This window comes from Parastagonospora nodorum (assembly GCF_000146915.1).
Source record: "Parastagonospora nodorum SN15 chromosome Unknown scaffold_40, whole genome shotgun sequence".
Taxonomy (NCBI): Eukaryota; Fungi; Ascomycota; class Dothideomycetes; order Pleosporales; family Phaeosphaeriaceae; genus Parastagonospora; species Parastagonospora nodorum.
Window position 1 is genome coordinate 117,605 of NW_001884588.1, and position 17,632 is coordinate 135,236.

Here is a 17,632-nt window from a genome sequence, read left to right on the forward strand (position 1 = left end):
GAAGCGCAGTTTCCTGCAGAGAGTTCGATCCGTGTGACGCATCGCCCCCACCACTTGATGCGAGGATATCCGTAGTGACGTTCTCAATATCGTGCTCCAGCGCTTGCAGAGTCTCGTACGAGCCATCCTGCATCTGACTAGCTATGGTTGTGGGACTGTTTGGCGGTGTCAACTTGGAGCGTTTTGAGTCGGCCTCGCCGGACGAGCTTCGTGTGATCGATGAGGTGATTGGGTGAGATAGAATCGAGGGTTGTGTGTCGTAGCTGTTCAATGTCAGTAATGCACGACATGGTCGGTGGAAGCGCAGGCTGTGAGTAGAACCGCGTAATACAAGTCCTGGGGCACGCTGATGGCTGATTGAAACCACACGCGCATTGCAGGCGATTACAAGCCAGGGGCCATAGGCGATTGCCGCAGTCGTAACATACCTTTTCAGTACGGAGAGCATATCGTCCAGAACCATTTGCAGTGTGTACATGCTCTTGGCCGTGGTCTGCCCTTGCGCAGACACCAACGCGCTGTTTGGAACAATTGAATTGGTCGCAACGTGTTTCCGCTTCGCAGCGGATGGCGACGCGGGCGCAGGCGGAAGTGACGGCGGGGTCAGGGTGCCGTTGGCGGCCATGGTTGGTGATGGTGAAGGTCGTTTCGCGATGCGCGAGTGATGTCGTTGGCGTGGAACGCGCTCTGAGCTGCCCCAGTGTTGCAGTCTTTCTCCTTCACCGCAATCGCTGCCAATGAAAAGGGAAGGATTCGCGCTGCAGCTCCAGCAGGTTCTTCGGGGTATCGCAGAGTGCCGGAATATACGCGCAGAGTCGTGGCGGGAATGTGTTGGGTCGCGACGTTGTGATTGCGGGAGTCGGGGTTGCTTTTGGCAAAGGTTCAGCGATGCGACGCGAGAGTGCCAAGACAAACGCCTGCAGTTGCTGTCGCACAACCTTCTGCCAACAACGGGAGCTTCTGAATCAGTCGTCTAGGCAGCAGCCGAGTTTCAACTAGGTCCTGTCTGAACGTTGCCTGCTGAGCTTTTGACACTGTACTGTAGAGTGTCTCTTGATGATGCTGTGCCTGGCGATGCAAAGGCGGCTAGCGGTAATCTATAGACTAGCGCCTGCCGTAAATTACGCGCGAGCTATCACGACTTTTCTGGCTGTCGTCTTCAAATCCTCGTCATTGCTGCGCCTTGCGTCTCGTTCCGGATCACCCTGTCGATGAATGCCATTAAACTCTTTCCTGGCAGCTCCAGGTAGCCCAAACCGTCTCTTGCGTTGCGCCGCGCGTCCAGTAAGCTCCATCGTATTGCTTCTGTCCATGATTGAAATCTGACTGTGGACAGAAATGGCCTGCATCGCCCAGCAACCATGTCCGCTTGTGGCTGGCAGAACCAACCAGACACCCTATTTCGCAGCGGTATTCGCGCTTCTCGCCAGGAAGTGTCTCGAAAGACCTGTCGCATACTCAGGCACACCTTGAAACTCGACGAGCGTATTCGGCAACCAATTCCAACAATGCAGTGCCCGACAATAACATCCACAGTCCCTCTTTATCGCCAGAGATCGATTCAATCAAGGACTCAGAACATGGATGTTTCGTATCGCAATTGCTACAAGAGGAGAATTACGAGGGTCAATCTCAAAACCGCCTGGGCAGTATGCAGAGGAAGAAACGACGCCTGAGCCGCCCTGCACGTGTGCTCCAATCGATCAAAACCTCGGCGCGGATGATGTATTTAAACCCAAAGACTGGAAGAAGTGACTTGTCGTACCAAAGGCCGGGTCGTTTTATAGGTGACGTGGCGCGGAAGGCAAGACGCTCACGCAGGCACAAAGGCGCACCACTCGAAGAGAAGCAAAATTTGGATCTCCCGGAACCTATTTCGACCTACACGATACTCGCACGTTATCTGGATCACCGTTGCGGGGCAGATCTTGGGTTCACATTGACGGAACTCGAAAAAGATCTGCTTCACCGACTTGGGTTCGACCTCGCCAATGTAGAGAGCTGGGCGACATGCCTTTTAGACCGAAATTCGCATAGAGCTACATATCTGTTCAAGCACAGCAACCAAACGCCACCCCTATTTGTCCTCCTGTTGTTCCTGCGCCGCCGGAGTTTGAACAGGTTTGCTATTGGTGTAATCATGCGCCACTTGGACGAAAGAGTCTCTTCGAAACCACTGACCTGGGCCGCCCTCAAGATTCTCTCGGTACGACTACTGCGACACGTCCGTCAACAATGGCCAGAGACCATACCCTGGATTGCGACATTCTTTGTGACTCAAGCGAGTGCGATGGTCCAGAAGAGCGACCTAAATCTTGCGTCACCACGGCAAATTTCGGACATTACGCGCTTCACAAATGTCCTACTACACCTATTGTCGTTGCCTGCGAATATCGCCCCGGTGCTGAGTGCGATTTATCAGGAGAAGGCACAGTTCCAGGTATTGCAATTCATGGCCAATTGTACACCCGCAATCACTGTCACACAATTGGGGTTCCGTTCCGTTGCTCGAAATCAGCTCGCACACCCAAAGACCGCTACAGAGAGGGATTGGGCTGAGCTGAAGGGTCGTTCGTGGCCTCCATGGAAGGAAAACCGAACCGCAATGGATGAATATAAGGGATACGCGTTTGGTGCGTCTAGAGCCTCCAAGATTCTCCATCGGATGTACGAAGCTGGCTACCGAGGTCACATCTGGGAAGAAATGGTTGAAGTTTACGCCGGATGGGACACCGACTCCAGTCCAACAATCCAGACACGTACATCGTTACCCCACCTGTCTTCGCCGCGGCATAGCAAAAGGTACATCACTGAGCTCTTGTGGAGTGCCAGAGTTCGGTCAACGAGGACGCGGCGCGAAGCATGGGCCTGTTTCCTCGCGTACGAACTGTCAAACGCCCCTGTCAGCTCGTATGTCTACCTCGCCATGTTCGAAAAGCTGCATTATCCTGCACTGGAGCGTTCATCCACGTGGAAGAAGCAGTCTAACCTAGATGAGATGTTGACTGTAGATCAAGAGGCAAATGAGGCAGAGAATGATCTCTTACCAGGTGATATGAAGGAGGTCATTCCGGATCCAACCTCACCTTTACACTACGTGTATCTGAGTGAGCCTATCCCCAGCATAGAGGAGCTGACCGATCGCATGCAGAGGCAGGGTTTACGACCTTCGGGGCGACTACTGGCTTTCTTTCTCGAATCACTGCCATCGTTTCAGTCATGCATCCATGTGCTTGAGCTTGCAAAAGACGACTTCAACGGTGGTGTCGGCCATCTAGTATCAGGCCAGCACGGTCCTGACAGTTGCGCTGGTCTTTTACCAGGCTATCTCTTGGCTGCTTTTATACGGTGTCTATGTCGATTTGGTCTCTGTCCTCCTTCAGGCCCGGCCGAGATATTGAATCTCTCCCCCGACCGTCATGTATCAGAGCTCAAGAGTAACCGACACTACTTACTACGATATGCTTATGTTCTACTCTCTCTATACCGGCCACTTTATCGACCTGCATGGACTGCGTATATGGATGTAATCAGTCGTAGGTACAACGAAACGAGAACACGCGACGATGGACATCTTATAAGGAGCGATGAAGTCATGATTCAGTATGAGACCATTTGGGGACTCGTCGAGGCCTTGGAAGAGACAGATCTCGGCATCGATGGCAGGGGTTTTCAACGTGCATGTGCAATTACCAGCTATGCGGTACGGGCTACGAGAACATCGAAGGCAGACGCTGGGAAGTTTAAATACCTGCAAAGCTTGGGCTCGCGCCGTCTTCGTACACTCTTCCATACCCTCGTGGGTGCCGATAGAGATACGCAGCGTGGTACCACCTTGGACATGGAAGAGTCAAACACCATCCCTCCACACATTCCTAGTCCAGCAGACCTCCACGCGTACGTTCGCGCTCTAGGCATGCTCCGCGACTACGAAGGTCTATACTCTTTCTCTACATGGCTCACTCGGCATCACGCCGAAGTCATCGCTCTTGCCAACGCCCAGTACTCTGGCAGGAGATGGCTCTTCACGACACTTGTGGCGCTGAGAGCTGCGGTCACGGGGGCCTTAGAAGGAGGACGCCATACCAGGAGCGGGGCGCCAGACGATATCGTACAGCTGGTCATGAGCCAGATTGACAGTGTAGAGGAGTGGGGCGGGTGGCCAGAGCTGCAGTACGTCGAAGAGTACAACAATGGACGCTACCTGAAGAGCAGACTGCCGACAGTTGGAGGAAGATAAAGATGGCACATGCTTCTTCTATAAATACGTCTTATCCTTGTCAATCAACCTTGTCGCGCAATTCGTAACGTGTGCCTCACGTAGTCAGTCTAAAAGCCGGATGATCATCTCCCAAATTATCCGCATCGGGTTCTTGCAGTCTCCAATCCCTCTCACCCCTCTCCCTCTTCTTATTCTCACTCTTAACAAGCCAAAACAGCGACGTACACGCCACCGCACAGATCCCCAACATGCCCAAACACGTCCCATATCCCGTCGGATACTTGGGCGCCTCGGGCCCAATGAAGATGTTACTCGCAATAATGCCGCCCAGGTTGCCAAAACTGACTTGCACTGCCGAACTAACACTGCGCTTGTAATGCCCGCTCATCAGATTCGACAGCCACACCAGCACAATTGGTTGCGTGACGAATTGGCCGGGGATAATGAGGAAGAGCGCGAAGTACTTGACGCCAATGGACAGGTTGTTTTGCGCGAGCAGCATGATGTATCCGACCGTCGCGATCACGACGCCGGTCATGCAGAACCAGTATCTGTGCTGCAGTCGGTCGGTTAACCACGCGAGGGCGAGGGCGACGACGAAGGCGACGATGTAGATGGGGATTGTGCGGACTTGGGCGTCCGAGGCTTTGTAGCCCAGTTCATGGATGATGGTGGGGATGAAGAAGCTGCCCGAGTTGCTGCATGTTACGACGCCTGGGGTTGTGTAAGTTGGCGATCACAAGATTCGGTTGGGAGAATGGAATGGAGCTTACCAAAATATGCCAATGAGCCAAGGTACATCTTCGGGTCACGCACGATGCGCTTTGCAGCACGCTTGTCCAATCGATCCATACTTGCATCCCCCGTATCCGAACTCAGACGCGCGAGGAGAAGGGATCTTTCCGCATCGTTGAGAAAACTCGCTGTCTCGGGCCAGTCGACGAGCCAGAACTTAGTTAGCAGGCCGACGACGACAGTGGCAGCCCCTTCGATGATAAAGATCCAACGCCAGCCGCCGTAGTTTGCTAAGCCGTCCATTTTGGCGAGGACATATGCTAGAAGCTATGTTGTGTTAGTTGCGATGACGGGAGATGGTGGAGGGAGGGACGTACGCCGCCAAATGCGCCGGCTAGAATGCTGGCGGAGAAGAAGAGTGTTAGACGCCATTGGAGCTCGTAGCGTTTGTAGTACATGGAGATGAGGTATACACCGCCTGATGATGTCAATATACACCCTTGAATTCTTAGATAAACAGACATACCGGGGAATATGCCAGCTTCAAAGATCCCAAGTATGAAGCGCATGGCAACCAGACCACCCCAAGTGTTAACCAGTCCCATGCCTATTGTAGAGAAACCTGTGTGTGATGAGTACAACCGCGTGGTCGCAAGACATTCTGTACTTACCCCAAAGCACCATGATGAGCGACAGCCATGTTGATGGCGCGAGTTTCTTTAGGATCAAATTTGATGGCACCTCAAAGAGAACATATGGTACAAAGAAGATGAACAACGCGATGTTGTATCGCACGGAATTCGGGCCTTCCATGTGAAGATCCCTGGTGAGACCCTGGATCTTCGCATTGCCTGCAAGTTTGTTAGTTGTGCCATGTCGATTTACTTTGCAAGGTCATACCAATGTTCGTTCTGTCGAGGAATGCGAGCAGGAAGATGACAAACAAAGGTGGTAGGACACGAAGATCGCATTTTCGCAACAATTTCTTTTCAGCCTCTGGGTCGATGTTCGTTCCAGGAGTTTCATTGATCACCTCGTCCTTCTCGATTGAGGAGTACGATCTGGGGATTGCTTCAGCCATAGTTGACGAAGTAGACTATCTGACTTCGATGTTCAACCTGGGCGCGAGCGGTAGATGTATCGAAGGGTAATGTACGCACGGCGTCTCGGCGCAGCTTCTTGTTTCACGTAAGACTGGCCCATGGCGAGCGAAGCTAGGTTTGTTGAACGAATGACAAGCATGCCAGCTCACCACTAAAGTTTACTGGGAAGTGACTGTGTATGCGGGGAAACTGAATAATATGGGGCTGGCGGCGCTGGCCCGCGGGCCTTCCGCTGTACCAAGGCATGCTTGTAGCTGGTCGTTGTTGTCGCCCGAAGCGTAGTTCAGTGGGTATATGTACATTAGCGACAGGTAGGCGGACCGAAACTTGCAGTCAGCGCTTATACAGGACGGCAGTTGCTTCGCAACACTCATAGATTGCCAAGGGTGAGAAAATAATGCATCAGGGTACCAGTGAGAAAGTTACGCAATCGTTGCGACCCCTCTCGAATTAGGGTTGCAGCGTATTGTCACCTAGAAGAACAATGACAAGGATGATAGCCTGAAGCTATACGAAACCTATACGCAGCACCGCTGTGCTGCACATGCAAGAACGTAGTCCTCTCGTAGTTGAGAGCCCACAATATCCTAGTCAGGCTGTGATGGCTCTTCGGGTGATTTATGCGCTCTCATACTTCTTGTAGGTTGTTTCATTGATGCGGACTAGTTTGTAGGAAGAGAATAGACTTCTGAAAAAGGGGTTGATGATAGAGAAAGCCGTCGACCTAGATGAAGATATACAAATTGGAGCAGCAAGATGTCAAGCTATAGAATAAGCATCGCTATCTTGCATAAATTTCTTGAGGGATCCACGAATGAACTCATCCAGACATCACGTGACTTACACTTTATGTACTTGCATTGCGACGAAACCTGTGAAGTGCGACATCCATGTTGGAAACGAGAACCTCGCAAAAGCCGTAGATGTATTAATCTGGTACTGAGCACTGTGTCGTTCAGCAGGTCTTGGAGTGCAAATGTGGAAACGTGGGCGGATGAGAGGCACGAAAGTGTAAGCGGAGCAAGACCCCACCAGCTTAAGGCTGGGGCAGACCCTGCGTCAATGCCAAGCAAATGGTCGGACGCTGATGAATTGTAGAAAATGTGAGGCTGCATTCTACAATTAGAACAAGCGTATCTCCGGCCTAGAGATATACGGAACTTGGGCAGTCTCATATGTGGGACTGCCGCCCAATTACTGGCGCGCGTGATCGCTCTTGCATTCTTTGAGCCGTGTGCAACGACGTCATTTGTTGACGAGCCCAGCGCGCCCGGTACCACTTGAACACCCAACCACACGAATACGAATAGCTCCCTTCAACGTTCCCATAGCACCCTCTCGACTACACTACACATCCACACAATCCATCATGACGACCAATGCGCCCACCTTGATCAACCTGCCACCCCCGCCCTCTGACCCGGGCACGCCCAACGAAGCCCCGTGAGTGCCATTTCCCCGCGGGGTTCAGTGTTGAAGTGACTGATCACGGATATTCAGGGGCACGCCCAACTCGGCCACCACGACCATGTCAGAGCTCTCTACTGTCGCCATCAAAGACGGACATCGAGGACATTTTCCAAACCACCGCAACCCCGCCGATGCTGAGCGCGCCGATCGCATCTCACGCTTGGCGGGTCTCGAGAGAGTCGCAGTCAGTGGCCGCAACCCCATGGGCCTTGCTCCTGGCAGCGCAAACAACCCACCGCCAGGCTACTTTGACTCCAACAACCAGCCCCAGATCTTCCGCGAGCGTAGCACAGTTGGCAGCGCCAGCGCAACTGGCTCCGTTGGAGGTCGCACAACCTGGGCAAGCGACAGCGTGTACGAGCCCGACCGAATGAGCGAGGACCAGGACGTTGAGACCTCGAGCATTGGAGGCTTCAGTGACGAGGCTGCTTCACTCGTCGGCTTCGGCGAGGGCGCGAGGACCCCAGCTCGACAACACAGCCAGCTGGGTAGCCCTGCTGTAGGCAAGGCAAGCGCAGTGCCTGGCTACCTCAGAGAGCAAGTACCAGCAAGCCCAATGACAGGTGTCAGTGTTCCCTCTAGCACCGGAACCATGCAATCCTCATCTTCCACGGAGCAACAAAAGCAAGACCCGCGGATGATAAATGGCATGACCTACGACGAAGGCATTGTAGACACGACTCAGCGCGGCGCGATGACAGGCCATGGCCCTGGACGAGCTTCGACGACAGAACAAAATGTCCAGGAGCACATGCGCCAGCGACAGGCAGAGTCAGATGCAATGGACTTTGAGCAGAAAGGGAACTAGGGAAAAGCGAAGACAGCTCGACATGTTTACTATGAGCAGGCGTTCGGACTGGGATGCGCTGGTCTGCTAGACTATGCTTCACTTGATGTTCTTTGCGAACGAAAGCTACCCAATATTGACAGGCTTGAGGGCTTGCATGGGAATATAAATGCAATATACCTACACAAATGGCGATTTAGATGATTCAAAGTCGGATTCAAGCACTTACTGCTGTTGTGCATATGACGCGAGTGCCATGCTGCTCGAAAGTATTGTCTGTGAAGCATGATGCTCTCGATTGACTCCCTACCAAGTCGCTGATTTTCCAAAGCACGTGCAAAGATGTTGCAGAAGATTGACTGCATTGACTTGCTATTGTATGGCAGCAACGCATCGAGCATTCATTGTCTATCGACATGCACGCGCCTCGATTGGCTACTGGAGCGCCAAGCCATAAACGGCTAGCGTGGGTTTCCACTCGTAAGCGAGCCCTCTCGCACCTCCAAATTCGCCAGGCTCGTCTCCGACTATCAGTCTCCACGAACACCACCCGGACGATTCGACACACACAACCGTCGCAATGGCCAGTACGTCGCTATTATACCTACTGAACCGCTAGAAATACTAATCCAGTCGCGCAGAATCCAAGAACTCGTCCCAGCACAACCAGTCGAAGAAGAACCACAGGAACGGGTACGCATCACTCCTTTGATGACACGAACGCGCCACGGCGACTTGCAACACCTTTCGCACATGGGATCGCGGCTTGGAGATGAAGAGCATCGGCTAACAGTGCCATGACAGTATCAAGAAGCCCAAGACGCACCGTTACCCTTCCCTCAAGGGCACCGACCCCAAGTTCAGGAGGAACCATAGGCATGCTCTTCACGGCACCATGAAGGCGCTGGTGCGTACAAACTGCATACTTCACACCGCGGCGAACACGGATTGCTGACACCCGCGCAGAAGGAGGTCAAGGAGGGCAAGCGTGACTCGGCATAAACGAATGATAACGAGCAAGCGGCGAGGGCGGATTTCAGTTCCTTCACGAGACATCGGGTCGGCGTCAATGGCTTCGGACTTTCTATGATGGCTTTGAGCTCATAGGTGGATGCTGGTTCCACACAGGCACATGAGATGCGACAATGAAAAAGTCAAAACGTCGGCTTTGGGTCACCACTGCGTTCCGCCCGAGTGATGCACGACAACCTCATCGGATACTATGATTTGTAAGTGATTTAGAGGTCGGTGTCAAGACCTCGCAAAACGGCTTTAGTGTGTACAGCAACAGAAGCTATCAATCTTCGACCTGCTGAAGGAATATCTTCGAGCCAAGATCAAACCCCCCATCATTACCAAACACACTGCCTTTTACCCCGTAGGGCAAGTGTGCATGAAGATGGGGTTACATATACTTACTAACATGTTCGGTCTTTGTTTTGCCATACCGCCTACGTCTAGGCGACGCCAGTATGTGTTGGTCTAGCAAAGTGTGGTCACTCTTGAACTAGACATTATGAAGCAATCGATAGCACGACTAAAGATATGTAATTTTGATGCTGCAAGCTGATAGCTTACAGAATAGTTTCTAACTAATAATAGCATAGTCATTAGTTCTATCTATGCAACTTGTGTACAAACGAACCAAATGCGCTAGTTTGAATCTCATCTCGTTCAGGGTGTTTCTCGCTAATGCGGGATCAACTTTGAGCCATTTGTTCTTTCGTTACTTCCCACATCATTATTGGATTAGTTACACCCCATATCGATGTCTACGCAGCATTGATTGCGGTCATAGCTTGGGCTGTTTGGCCTCGAACAATAGTGTAGTCCCAACCACCTCCCAGTTCACAATCTCCATTTTTTCTTCAGAGGCCTGATCAAACCTTGAACGTACAACGTCGAATTAACAAAGAATAAGCCTAATACTAGGCCTTTCCCAGTTGTAGGAAGACAGTGTCTTACATGAGTGTCCGAGAGGCCGCTTAGTGAGATAAAGCTAATGTGTTCCTCGCTCTCGCCATATGACTGAGAAACATTCCACAGGTAGGAGGAACAGACGAACAATCATGCTCACTTCACACGTGTACGACCTCCCCCTAGTCGACTGGCTTGCAATTTGCATCATCTTTCCCATCTTCGCCTACATTGTCTTTCTTAGCTTCCATGAGAAGAACATAATACGGTGCCACTGAGGACATGCGCCGAGGTTTCAGTCTTGGATCCCGTCCGGTATGTTCTTGAACCATTTTTCTTTCCCTTTCTTTGAACGGTGATCAGACTTCGTAGCGGGACTTATATTTCTATGGAGCATCACTTAGCATGCCCTCCGCGATGATAATACAAAATTTATGTACAACTGTTTTCACAACGCCAGACAAAGGAGAGAGAATCCGCTCACCTTAGAGGTTACGTTGATGGGACGCCGTACTTTATTGACAGCGGACTCTGAAAACATAAAAACCATGCTAGGGGGCTCGATTCAATACTTTTGGCAAGGGCAAGAGATTTCGAACTGATTGGTTTGAACTTATGGTTAACAGCGTCTTCAATGTGGACGGGAAGGCTTGGCACGAATCTCGTCAGCGACTGCGGCCTCTGTTCACGCGCCGAAGAGTCGACGATCTTGATTGTGTCGAAAGACACGCTCGGAATTTACTCCTTGTCTTAGAAGAACATCAAACTGTTGATATGAAAGATCTCTTGAGTCGGTAAGCTTGGTCGCGAACAATCCACAAAGAGCAGCGATAACTCAAATATGCAGATTTGCCCTGAACTCGTCAGCAGATTTTTCTCTCGGTAGACAGGTGGGGCTGTAACGATGGCTTCTTCGACGCATTTGATCGCATTCGTCGGACCCAATCTCTAATCGAGCGATTGGGGCCGTTGAAATTTCTCATTCCTCGGAGCCAATTTCGTCAGAATCTCAACACAGTGGATGCATTTATGCGGCCAACAATCGAGCAAGCCATCTCCTTGCCACAAGCTGATCTTGAAGCATTGGGTAAAGCTGATAAAGAGTGGACTTTTGTTCACGCCTGCGCAGCAATCTCACGAGATCCAAAGCTTCTCCGCGACGAACTCATGACAGTCCTGATTGCCGGACGAGACACTATTTCTACGACGATGACCTTTCTGTTCTACGAGCTGGCAAGAAATCCGGGAGTGCTGGTTGATCTACGCCGCGAGATTGAAGAAACCGTAAGGATCCATGCTTCTGCTGGGAAGCCTACGTACAAGGACTTGAAGCAAATGAGGTTCCTATCCAACACACTCAATGAAACCCTTCGCCTCTACCCTAATGCTCCATTCAATATTCGCACCGCTCTTAAGGACACGAGCTTGCCACGCGGCGGTGGAACAGATGGAACTGGTCAGATCGGTCTCAGAGAAGGAACACAAGTCATTTACTCAACTCATCTGCTTCGTAGGTAATTACTTGACAAGGGATTGGGGCACATGCTGACTCCTTACACAAAAGATCTTACTCCCGAACTTTAACCACCGACTAGTCCAAGTTTCCTGCCACCTGATGAGTTTTCTCCGTATCGATGGCAGAATTGGACACCCCAGCCCTGGACATATATTCCCTTTAGTGGAGGACCTCGCGTCTGCATTGGACAAGAGTTGGCGCTAATAGAAATGTCGTATCTGATAGTACGCATTTTCCAGCGCTTTTCGAGAGTGGAGCTGCGGATGGAGAAGCCAACCTTCCAATCTACTAAGTGGCTGCGTACAGGTGATGGCCCAGAACTAGCAGAACGGTTTGTTACATCGCGGTTACAAATGGCGAGTGAAATCACTTTGTCTCCAAGGGAAAAGGTCAACCTAGAATTCTTTAATTAAGAGCAATAATGGGATTTTGGCAGGCTGTTAGAAGGCATCTACCCCTATAACATCATAATGAACATGGCTCTCATTTTTAACGTCCATCCCCACGTAACGGGACATCCGCGTGATCGGATGGCGCATAGACTCCACGACATAACAGAATTTACAATAGGTTAGAAGAACATGTATTCTCGGGATAGCAGCCTTATATACGAACTCCATTTGGATGAAATGGTGGGTGACAATGCAGGGTCCAGGAGGAACCTTAGGTCAGGTAGAATGCAAGTGACGGCGCTCTTGGTGCTGCCGGGAGACGACGACTTCAGTCTATCCACACAGGCATACGTTAAGATGGAACAATGATTTGCACCGCACGCAAGGTATCTGATGGTCGAAGAGAGGGATTGACAGAACACTGTGCTAGTATGTTGTCAAAAATAATTGCAATTTTCTCAATTTATGAGGTAGGAACGGAGTTAAAAGACAGTATATGATTGAGGGTGATGTGAAAAGATGCTGATATCATACGGCTGATTTGATTTGTCTCTTTGACGTGACCATTAACGCTTGCTGCAATCATAGTGCTCAAAGAGCGAAATGTTTGTGTATCACAAGCACGAACGGACCGATCCTCCGGGCTTGCGTGTCGAAACTGCCTTTCGGAAGTCATTTCCATAATGGCTTATCGCAGCCATGATGTTCAGTGTTTAGTGTGCTGTTGCACAGCAAGTGTTTTGTAGCCGCCTCGGTAACAGCCACACCTCATCCCTTTAGGAGTTAATCAGAGTCAGAATCTGATGCGTCAGATCTCAGTTCTTCGACGATGTCATCTCCGTGGTTGCAGAATCTGTCCTTCAGCTTCGCTATTTGTGGACCAGTATTCTCAGCCACATTTCGTGTTCGCAAGAGTGCAATGCTCAAATCCGCAAGGAAGACGGCAGGATATCGCTTCCGGTCTTCCTGGATCCAACCACACTCGGCGAAAGAGACATGAACTTCGACCAGGAATTTTCGGATCCCTGATGAAGGCTTCGTCTTACGGTAGACTGGGTTGATCTGATATGGACCGGGATAAATATTGGTCTCTTTCATGACTTCCAGGAAGGCTCGTAGAATGGCTGTACGGAAAGCCTTATCTTGCACTTGTGCGCCAAGTAGATACGCATTCAGCAAGCCGCAAAATTCTTTGCCACCATGGGTACGTCTATGCGTAAGATCAACTGGAGCCTCGTCTTCCTGTAGAGATATAGTGCGATGGTACAGCCAATCGTAGTAAATACGAAACGCATCGGCGTCAAGATCTGCACATTGGAGCGCTTGTTCACCCCCTTCGGTTGGCCAGATCCGACGACATAATGGACACTTGACGATTTCTGCATTTGCAAGCTTTTGTTCCTTCCATCTCTTCATGCAGTCGTAATGCACGTTGGCTCCACACCCCTGAGCGCAGAACGTGATCTCTTTCTTGCAAGTATCCATGTCATCGTGGCATATAGAGCACTCGCCCTCAATCGGCTTTCTGTCTTTCTATAGCTTTTCGCGGAAATAAGTCGACTGGGAACAGATGAGCTCCTCGTGAATCGCGAAGGTCTCTCTAGTACGGCCGATGCGCAACCTGGCGATGCGGCGTCCATATCTGGCTACTGTCAGTTCTGATCGACTGGAATCAAATTCAGTTGGTTAATGACATACTTGACCGCTTTACTCTTGCGGATGCTGATACGCTCTTCAGGTCTGGCTTCAGTCCGTCCATGGCTTGCAGTTGAGGTTCGCTTGACACTTGATGCCGCGGTAGACGATCCGAGCTGCGACATGGTCTTGATCTGGTTTCAAGTCAATTGTCTGCTCCTTTCGACATATTACAGCACGATACTTACGATTTGGACGAGGAGCAATGATGTTGGAAGTGGCGTGGAGAAGAGACGGAGGTGGGAAAGGTACGCGGGGTGTCTTATAGTGTAGGTAGCTGGCGAGACTCCACACTTGAACCTCACCTCCTAAGTGAGATAACCTGCGGCCTACATGGTAAACGGAAAGCACATAAGGAAGTGAGAGAGAGAGTCTAGGTGAAAGCAGTGCATGCGTAAAGCACCAGGTCTAACGTAGTTGGAGCAGAAAGCCTCGACCACTCATACTTATGAGGACTACCATGATTTGTAATTGGAATTGATCAGCCTGGATTGTTTCGCAGGATTCGTGCCCGGCCGGATCAGCATCAAATGCATCGAAGCTAAACTTGCAATAATATAATACTTGAAGTAAACGAGAGAGACATAGAAGGTCTGAAAGAGAATGGAAGGATTGGTTCAGCGCGATTGGTCATACGCCGCGCAGCCACGGGTCAAATCTGCTACCCTCATCTTAATGCTCTCCAACTTCGCACCAATCGTCGTATTCTCCCTCTGGTCATGGTCATCCCTTCTTTTATTCCTAGAGCTAGTGTAGGCCGACAGTTTGGCGTTGTCGAAACACTTCTTCGCCTTCTCCGTCCTGTATCGATCGTCTGCAGCGTGCCCTAGCTCACCTGTAGCCTCCTCGTCCCCTTCATCGACCTCCTCATCCTCCATCTGCAGCTTCTTCGTCCAATCCTTCTGCACCTGATCATAGCTCCTCCGCGCCGCACCATCGAGCGCCCTGTCGGCAAGCACCATGACGAACTCCGTCGGCCAGTTGTGTCCATCCTTGCTGAACCATCCCGCCTCCATATCGGACATGAACACGTCAATGACGAACTCCTTGATCTCGTCCTTCGCACCACCATTCGCAAACGCCCATCTCACGCTCTCGAACCAGAACTGCGCAGTGACTTCGCTGAAGAAGGTGCGGACAACCACATTCTTGAAGCATTTGTCTTCCATGGTAATCGCGACAGCCCAGCACTTAATTAGGGCAAGATTGAAGACCTCCGTCTTGCGAGACATCGTGGCGGGGATATGCAGGAGGCCGGAGTAGAGCCAGTCGAGGTACCTCTGCACAGCCTCAGCGTCGAGTTTGTCGTTGAGTGCCAGGCTCTTGATCAGAGGCTCGGTCTTCCAGTCGGCGCGGCACATCGGACACTTCGGCAGCGGGCGAACGGCGCCTGGCTTGATGGGGGTGGTCGAACTTCGCTTCCATTGCTCGATGCAACAGTCATGTATATCCTGGCCACACTTGACGCAGTAGGCAATGTCCTTGATAGTCGGATCGAGAACCTCTTGGCAGATACAACACTCCTCAGCTTCGGCGGCATGCTCGACGATCTTGCGGTTGTTCTGGAGCTCCTTCTTGAATAGCGCAGAGGTGCGGCAGATGAGGTCCTCGTGGACGGTGAATCGACGTTCGATGCTTGGGATTCTGAAGCGCACAACTTTGTTGCCGATACTACGATGGTATCAGCAGCTGCAGTTGAAATAAAGAGTACCATTGATGCTTCGTACCTGATTGGGCCCAGCTTCTTGGTCGATCCGCGAGATTTGTGGACGGTCATCATGGGCGGTGAGGAGGCAAAAGCAGAGATTGTAGATGGAACGACAGAAGGTCAAGAGGAGGACGAAAGACGTATACCCTCCACTGACGGGCCATCGGCCGTGTAAGGTAAGAGAGCGAGGTGATATCCGTCTAGGACGACGCGGGCAGCTCTTACAAAGGTAAGAGAAAGACACGACCTCCGCACAAAATTGAAGTAGAATATACGGACACATGGCATTTACGTAGTCATGATGTCGCCAGTCTTCGACTTTACCGGCCTACAGTCGATATTGACTAGAGTGTGATGGTTTGGATCCGCCATCTCCAAGCTGTGACTGAGCTTCAATCATCAAACCGTCGGTTCGACTTGTTGGATTGGCAGGTTTACTGAGTCGATATTCCGCCTGCTTGTTGCTTACCCTGTTGCCGAAGTGACTAATGTAGAAAATTTGAAGCTGACGTTTAATGCTACTGGTCATACCAACGATGCTCTGTGCGGGTTAGGGTGCCCTGCGTGATGCATTCCAGACGGATTCTTGCAGGATTCAACATGTCTCGCCGTCTCTCATGTACTCTTGTGGGAGCTTGTTGTATGAAATGTTCAATTTTGTGTATCATTGGCCTTTCATGAAAGTTCAAGTACATTCCTGAGTCCGTATGTGGAACCGAAATCTCAATGATATCCTCCGATGAGAGCATGCCCTGATCTTCCACGCCACAGCCCCAGTTGGTCCATCCAAAATTGCAGGATCTCGTCATTGGTTGCAAGTTCATTGCTGTGATTTGCGCGCATTCCATGGATGCATAGATGGTGTCCAAGATCCGCTGGGAAGTGTTATAATCTTCTCGAGAAACGCAGATTCTTGTGATGGCTACATCACAGTATCTTCATGAAGCATTGCCTCAATCGAAATTCCGAATATCGCCAGTGCCTAGAGATCTGAAGTCGATATTTCGTTCGTGTGCTCTCTCGTGGCCTGGTCCGATAGCATCTGGTCTATTCCCAATTCTCCCGCATGTCATCCTTGGCTGTTGTCCCTTGATTCTGCTTGAACTGTATCCCAGCGAGGCATAGTTTGCGCACGAACTCGTCTGGGTAGTTATCTATGTCGTCATCGATGGCATCCCAGTCGGCATGAGCATGGACTGAGTCAACGACGAAGGATTGCGTGTAGTCGTGATTGTTATCCTCGAACGCAAACTCTATAGCATCGAGTCTGAACCCCAGTTGTCGTCTTCATCTATCGCCGCGTAGTGTTGTACGATGATATCTTTTCTGAAGGCTCGATCACCAAAAGCTTCAGAGACAATCCACGCCTTCAGAAGTTGGATGTTGAACTCGTTTGACTCGCGGGTGATGGCTTCGCTGATATGTAGTTGCCCAGTATAAAGCCAATCCAGGTAGATCTGGACGGCGTCTGGATCGAGTTCCGAGTCCAAAGTGATCAAGTCTTCGGCCCCCATCACCCATGGCTTGCGACACATCCGGCAGGTAGTTGAGCCTGCTCGCTGAGTACGAGTCCACTGCTGAATGCACTTCTCGTGGATGTTCTGACCACAAGAGCCTTTGCAGAACGCGATGTCGCCTTTGCATGGATCGAGCTCTTCATGGCAGATCGAGCATTCACCTTCCAGGGTTTTGCGTACCTTCTGGAGCTTCTCCTTGAAGACGAGGGAGTGGGCGCATATGAGGTCTTCATGGACGGAGAAGGTTCGTTTGTCGTTACCACGAGTCTGGAAGCGGATGGTCTTATGTCCCAGGCTGCACTTGTGTTAGTGGAGGCTGATGAATGTAGCTTCAGCTCATACCTGATCGGACCAAGCTTCTTGGTAGCTCCGCGGGTCTTCTTGATGACCATGACTGTCTCTAATGTGAGGATCTCCGGGTAGGTGATGATAGGTAAAGTCTGAAACAAGCAATACCTGATTCGATGTCGAGGACGTCTTCGAGAATATGTTAAGAGTCCCACCAAAGCAAGCTGGAAGCAATGAGGTAGGTCAGCTGTCGTGGAAGACACAAAGTTAAGACTAGATAGA

General features: G+C 50.9%; 9 protein-coding genes across 9 annotated transcripts; 5 read left to right on the plus strand and 4 right to left on the minus strand.

The window, feature by feature from the left end:
• Positions 1–3,719: 3,719 nt before the first annotated feature.
• On the plus strand, positions 3,720–4,344 carry SNOG_15730 (hypothetical protein). Its single transcript, XM_001805816.1, has one exon. It carries the CDS (start codon positions 3,842–3,844, stop codon positions 4,238–4,240), a length of 399 nt encoding a protein of 132 aa, XP_001805868.1. The 5' UTR covers positions 3,720–3,841; the 3' UTR covers positions 4,241–4,344.
• On the minus strand, positions 4,317–6,038 carry SNOG_15731 (hypothetical protein; the record flags this gene model as incomplete). The annotated part of the gene is made up of 4 exons (XM_001805817.1): positions 4,317–4,936; positions 4,996–5,277; positions 5,629–5,808; positions 5,858–6,038. 4 exons carry the CDS (start codon positions 6,036–6,038, stop codon positions 4,317–4,319), a joined length of 1,263 nt encoding a protein of 420 aa, XP_001805869.1.
• A 1,379-nt stretch (positions 6,039–7,417) lies between these two features.
• Positions 7,418–8,338, plus strand: SNOG_15732 (hypothetical protein; the record flags this gene model as incomplete). Its single annotated transcript, XM_001805818.1, has 2 exons — positions 7,418–7,503; positions 7,561–8,338. The coding sequence occupies exons 1-2, from the start codon at positions 7,430–7,432 to the stop codon at positions 8,336–8,338; spliced, it is 852 nt and encodes a 283-aa protein (XP_001805870.1). The 5' UTR covers positions 7,418–7,429.
• A 519-nt stretch (positions 8,339–8,857) lies between these two features.
• On the plus strand, positions 8,858–9,530 carry SNOG_15733 (hypothetical protein). Its single transcript, XM_001805819.1, has 4 exons — positions 8,858–8,904; positions 8,959–9,010; positions 9,122–9,224; positions 9,284–9,530. Exons 1-4 carry the CDS (start codon positions 8,898–8,900, stop codon positions 9,317–9,319), a joined length of 198 nt encoding a protein of 65 aa, XP_001805871.1. The 5' UTR covers positions 8,858–8,897; the 3' UTR covers positions 9,320–9,530.
• A 1,733-nt stretch (positions 9,531–11,263) lies between these two features.
• On the plus strand, positions 11,264–12,042 carry SNOG_15734 (hypothetical protein; the record flags this gene model as incomplete). The annotated part of the gene is made up of 2 exons (XM_001805820.1): positions 11,264–11,744; positions 11,990–12,042. The coding sequence occupies 2 exons, from the start codon at positions 11,264–11,266 to the stop codon at positions 12,040–12,042; spliced, it is 534 nt and encodes a 177-aa protein (XP_001805872.1).
• Positions 12,043–12,925: 883 nt separating this feature from the next.
• On the minus strand, positions 12,926–13,962 carry SNOG_15735 (hypothetical protein; the record flags this gene model as incomplete). The annotated part of the gene is made up of 2 exons (XM_001805821.1): positions 12,926–13,667; positions 13,841–13,962. The coding sequence occupies 2 exons, from the start codon at positions 13,960–13,962 to the stop codon at positions 12,926–12,928; spliced, it is 864 nt and encodes a 287-aa protein (XP_001805873.1).
• Positions 13,963–14,454: 492 nt separating this feature from the next.
• Positions 14,455–15,614, minus strand: SNOG_15736 (hypothetical protein; the record flags this gene model as incomplete). The annotated part of the gene is made up of 2 exons (XM_001805822.1): positions 14,455–15,508; positions 15,565–15,614. 2 exons carry the CDS (start codon positions 15,612–15,614, stop codon positions 14,455–14,457), a joined length of 1,104 nt encoding a protein of 367 aa, XP_001805874.1.
• Position 15,615: 1 nt separating this feature from the next.
• On the plus strand, positions 15,616–15,893 carry SNOG_15737 (hypothetical protein; the record flags this gene model as incomplete). The annotated part of the gene is made up of 2 exons (XM_001805823.1): positions 15,616–15,716; positions 15,842–15,893. 2 exons carry the CDS (start codon positions 15,616–15,618, stop codon positions 15,891–15,893), a joined length of 153 nt encoding a protein of 50 aa, XP_001805875.1.
• A 699-nt stretch (positions 15,894–16,592) lies between these two features.
• SNOG_15738 (hypothetical protein) lies at positions 16,593–17,454 on the minus strand (the record flags this gene model as incomplete). The annotated part of the gene is made up of 3 exons (XM_001805824.1): positions 16,593–16,798; positions 16,819–17,357; positions 17,405–17,454. The coding sequence occupies 3 exons, from the start codon at positions 17,452–17,454 to the stop codon at positions 16,593–16,595; spliced, it is 795 nt and encodes a 264-aa protein (XP_001805876.1).
• Positions 17,455–17,632: the final 178 nt, after the last annotated feature.

Excerpts from the sequence above, each read along its gene's own strand:
- SNOG_15730 (XM_001805816.1), top strand. The coding sequence starts at position 3,842 with ATGGAAGAGTCAAACACCATCCCTCCACACATTCCTAGTCCAGCAGAC.
- SNOG_15733 (XM_001805819.1), top strand. Across the intron at positions 9,011-9,121 it reads AAGAAGAACCACAGGAACGG|TATCAAGAAGCCCAAGACGC; the intron begins GTACGCATCACT and ends GTGCCATGACAG. Across the intron at positions 9,225-9,283 it reads ACGGCACCATGAAGGCGCTG|AAGGAGGTCAAGGAGGGCAA; the intron begins GTGCGTACAAAC and ends ACACCCGCGCAG.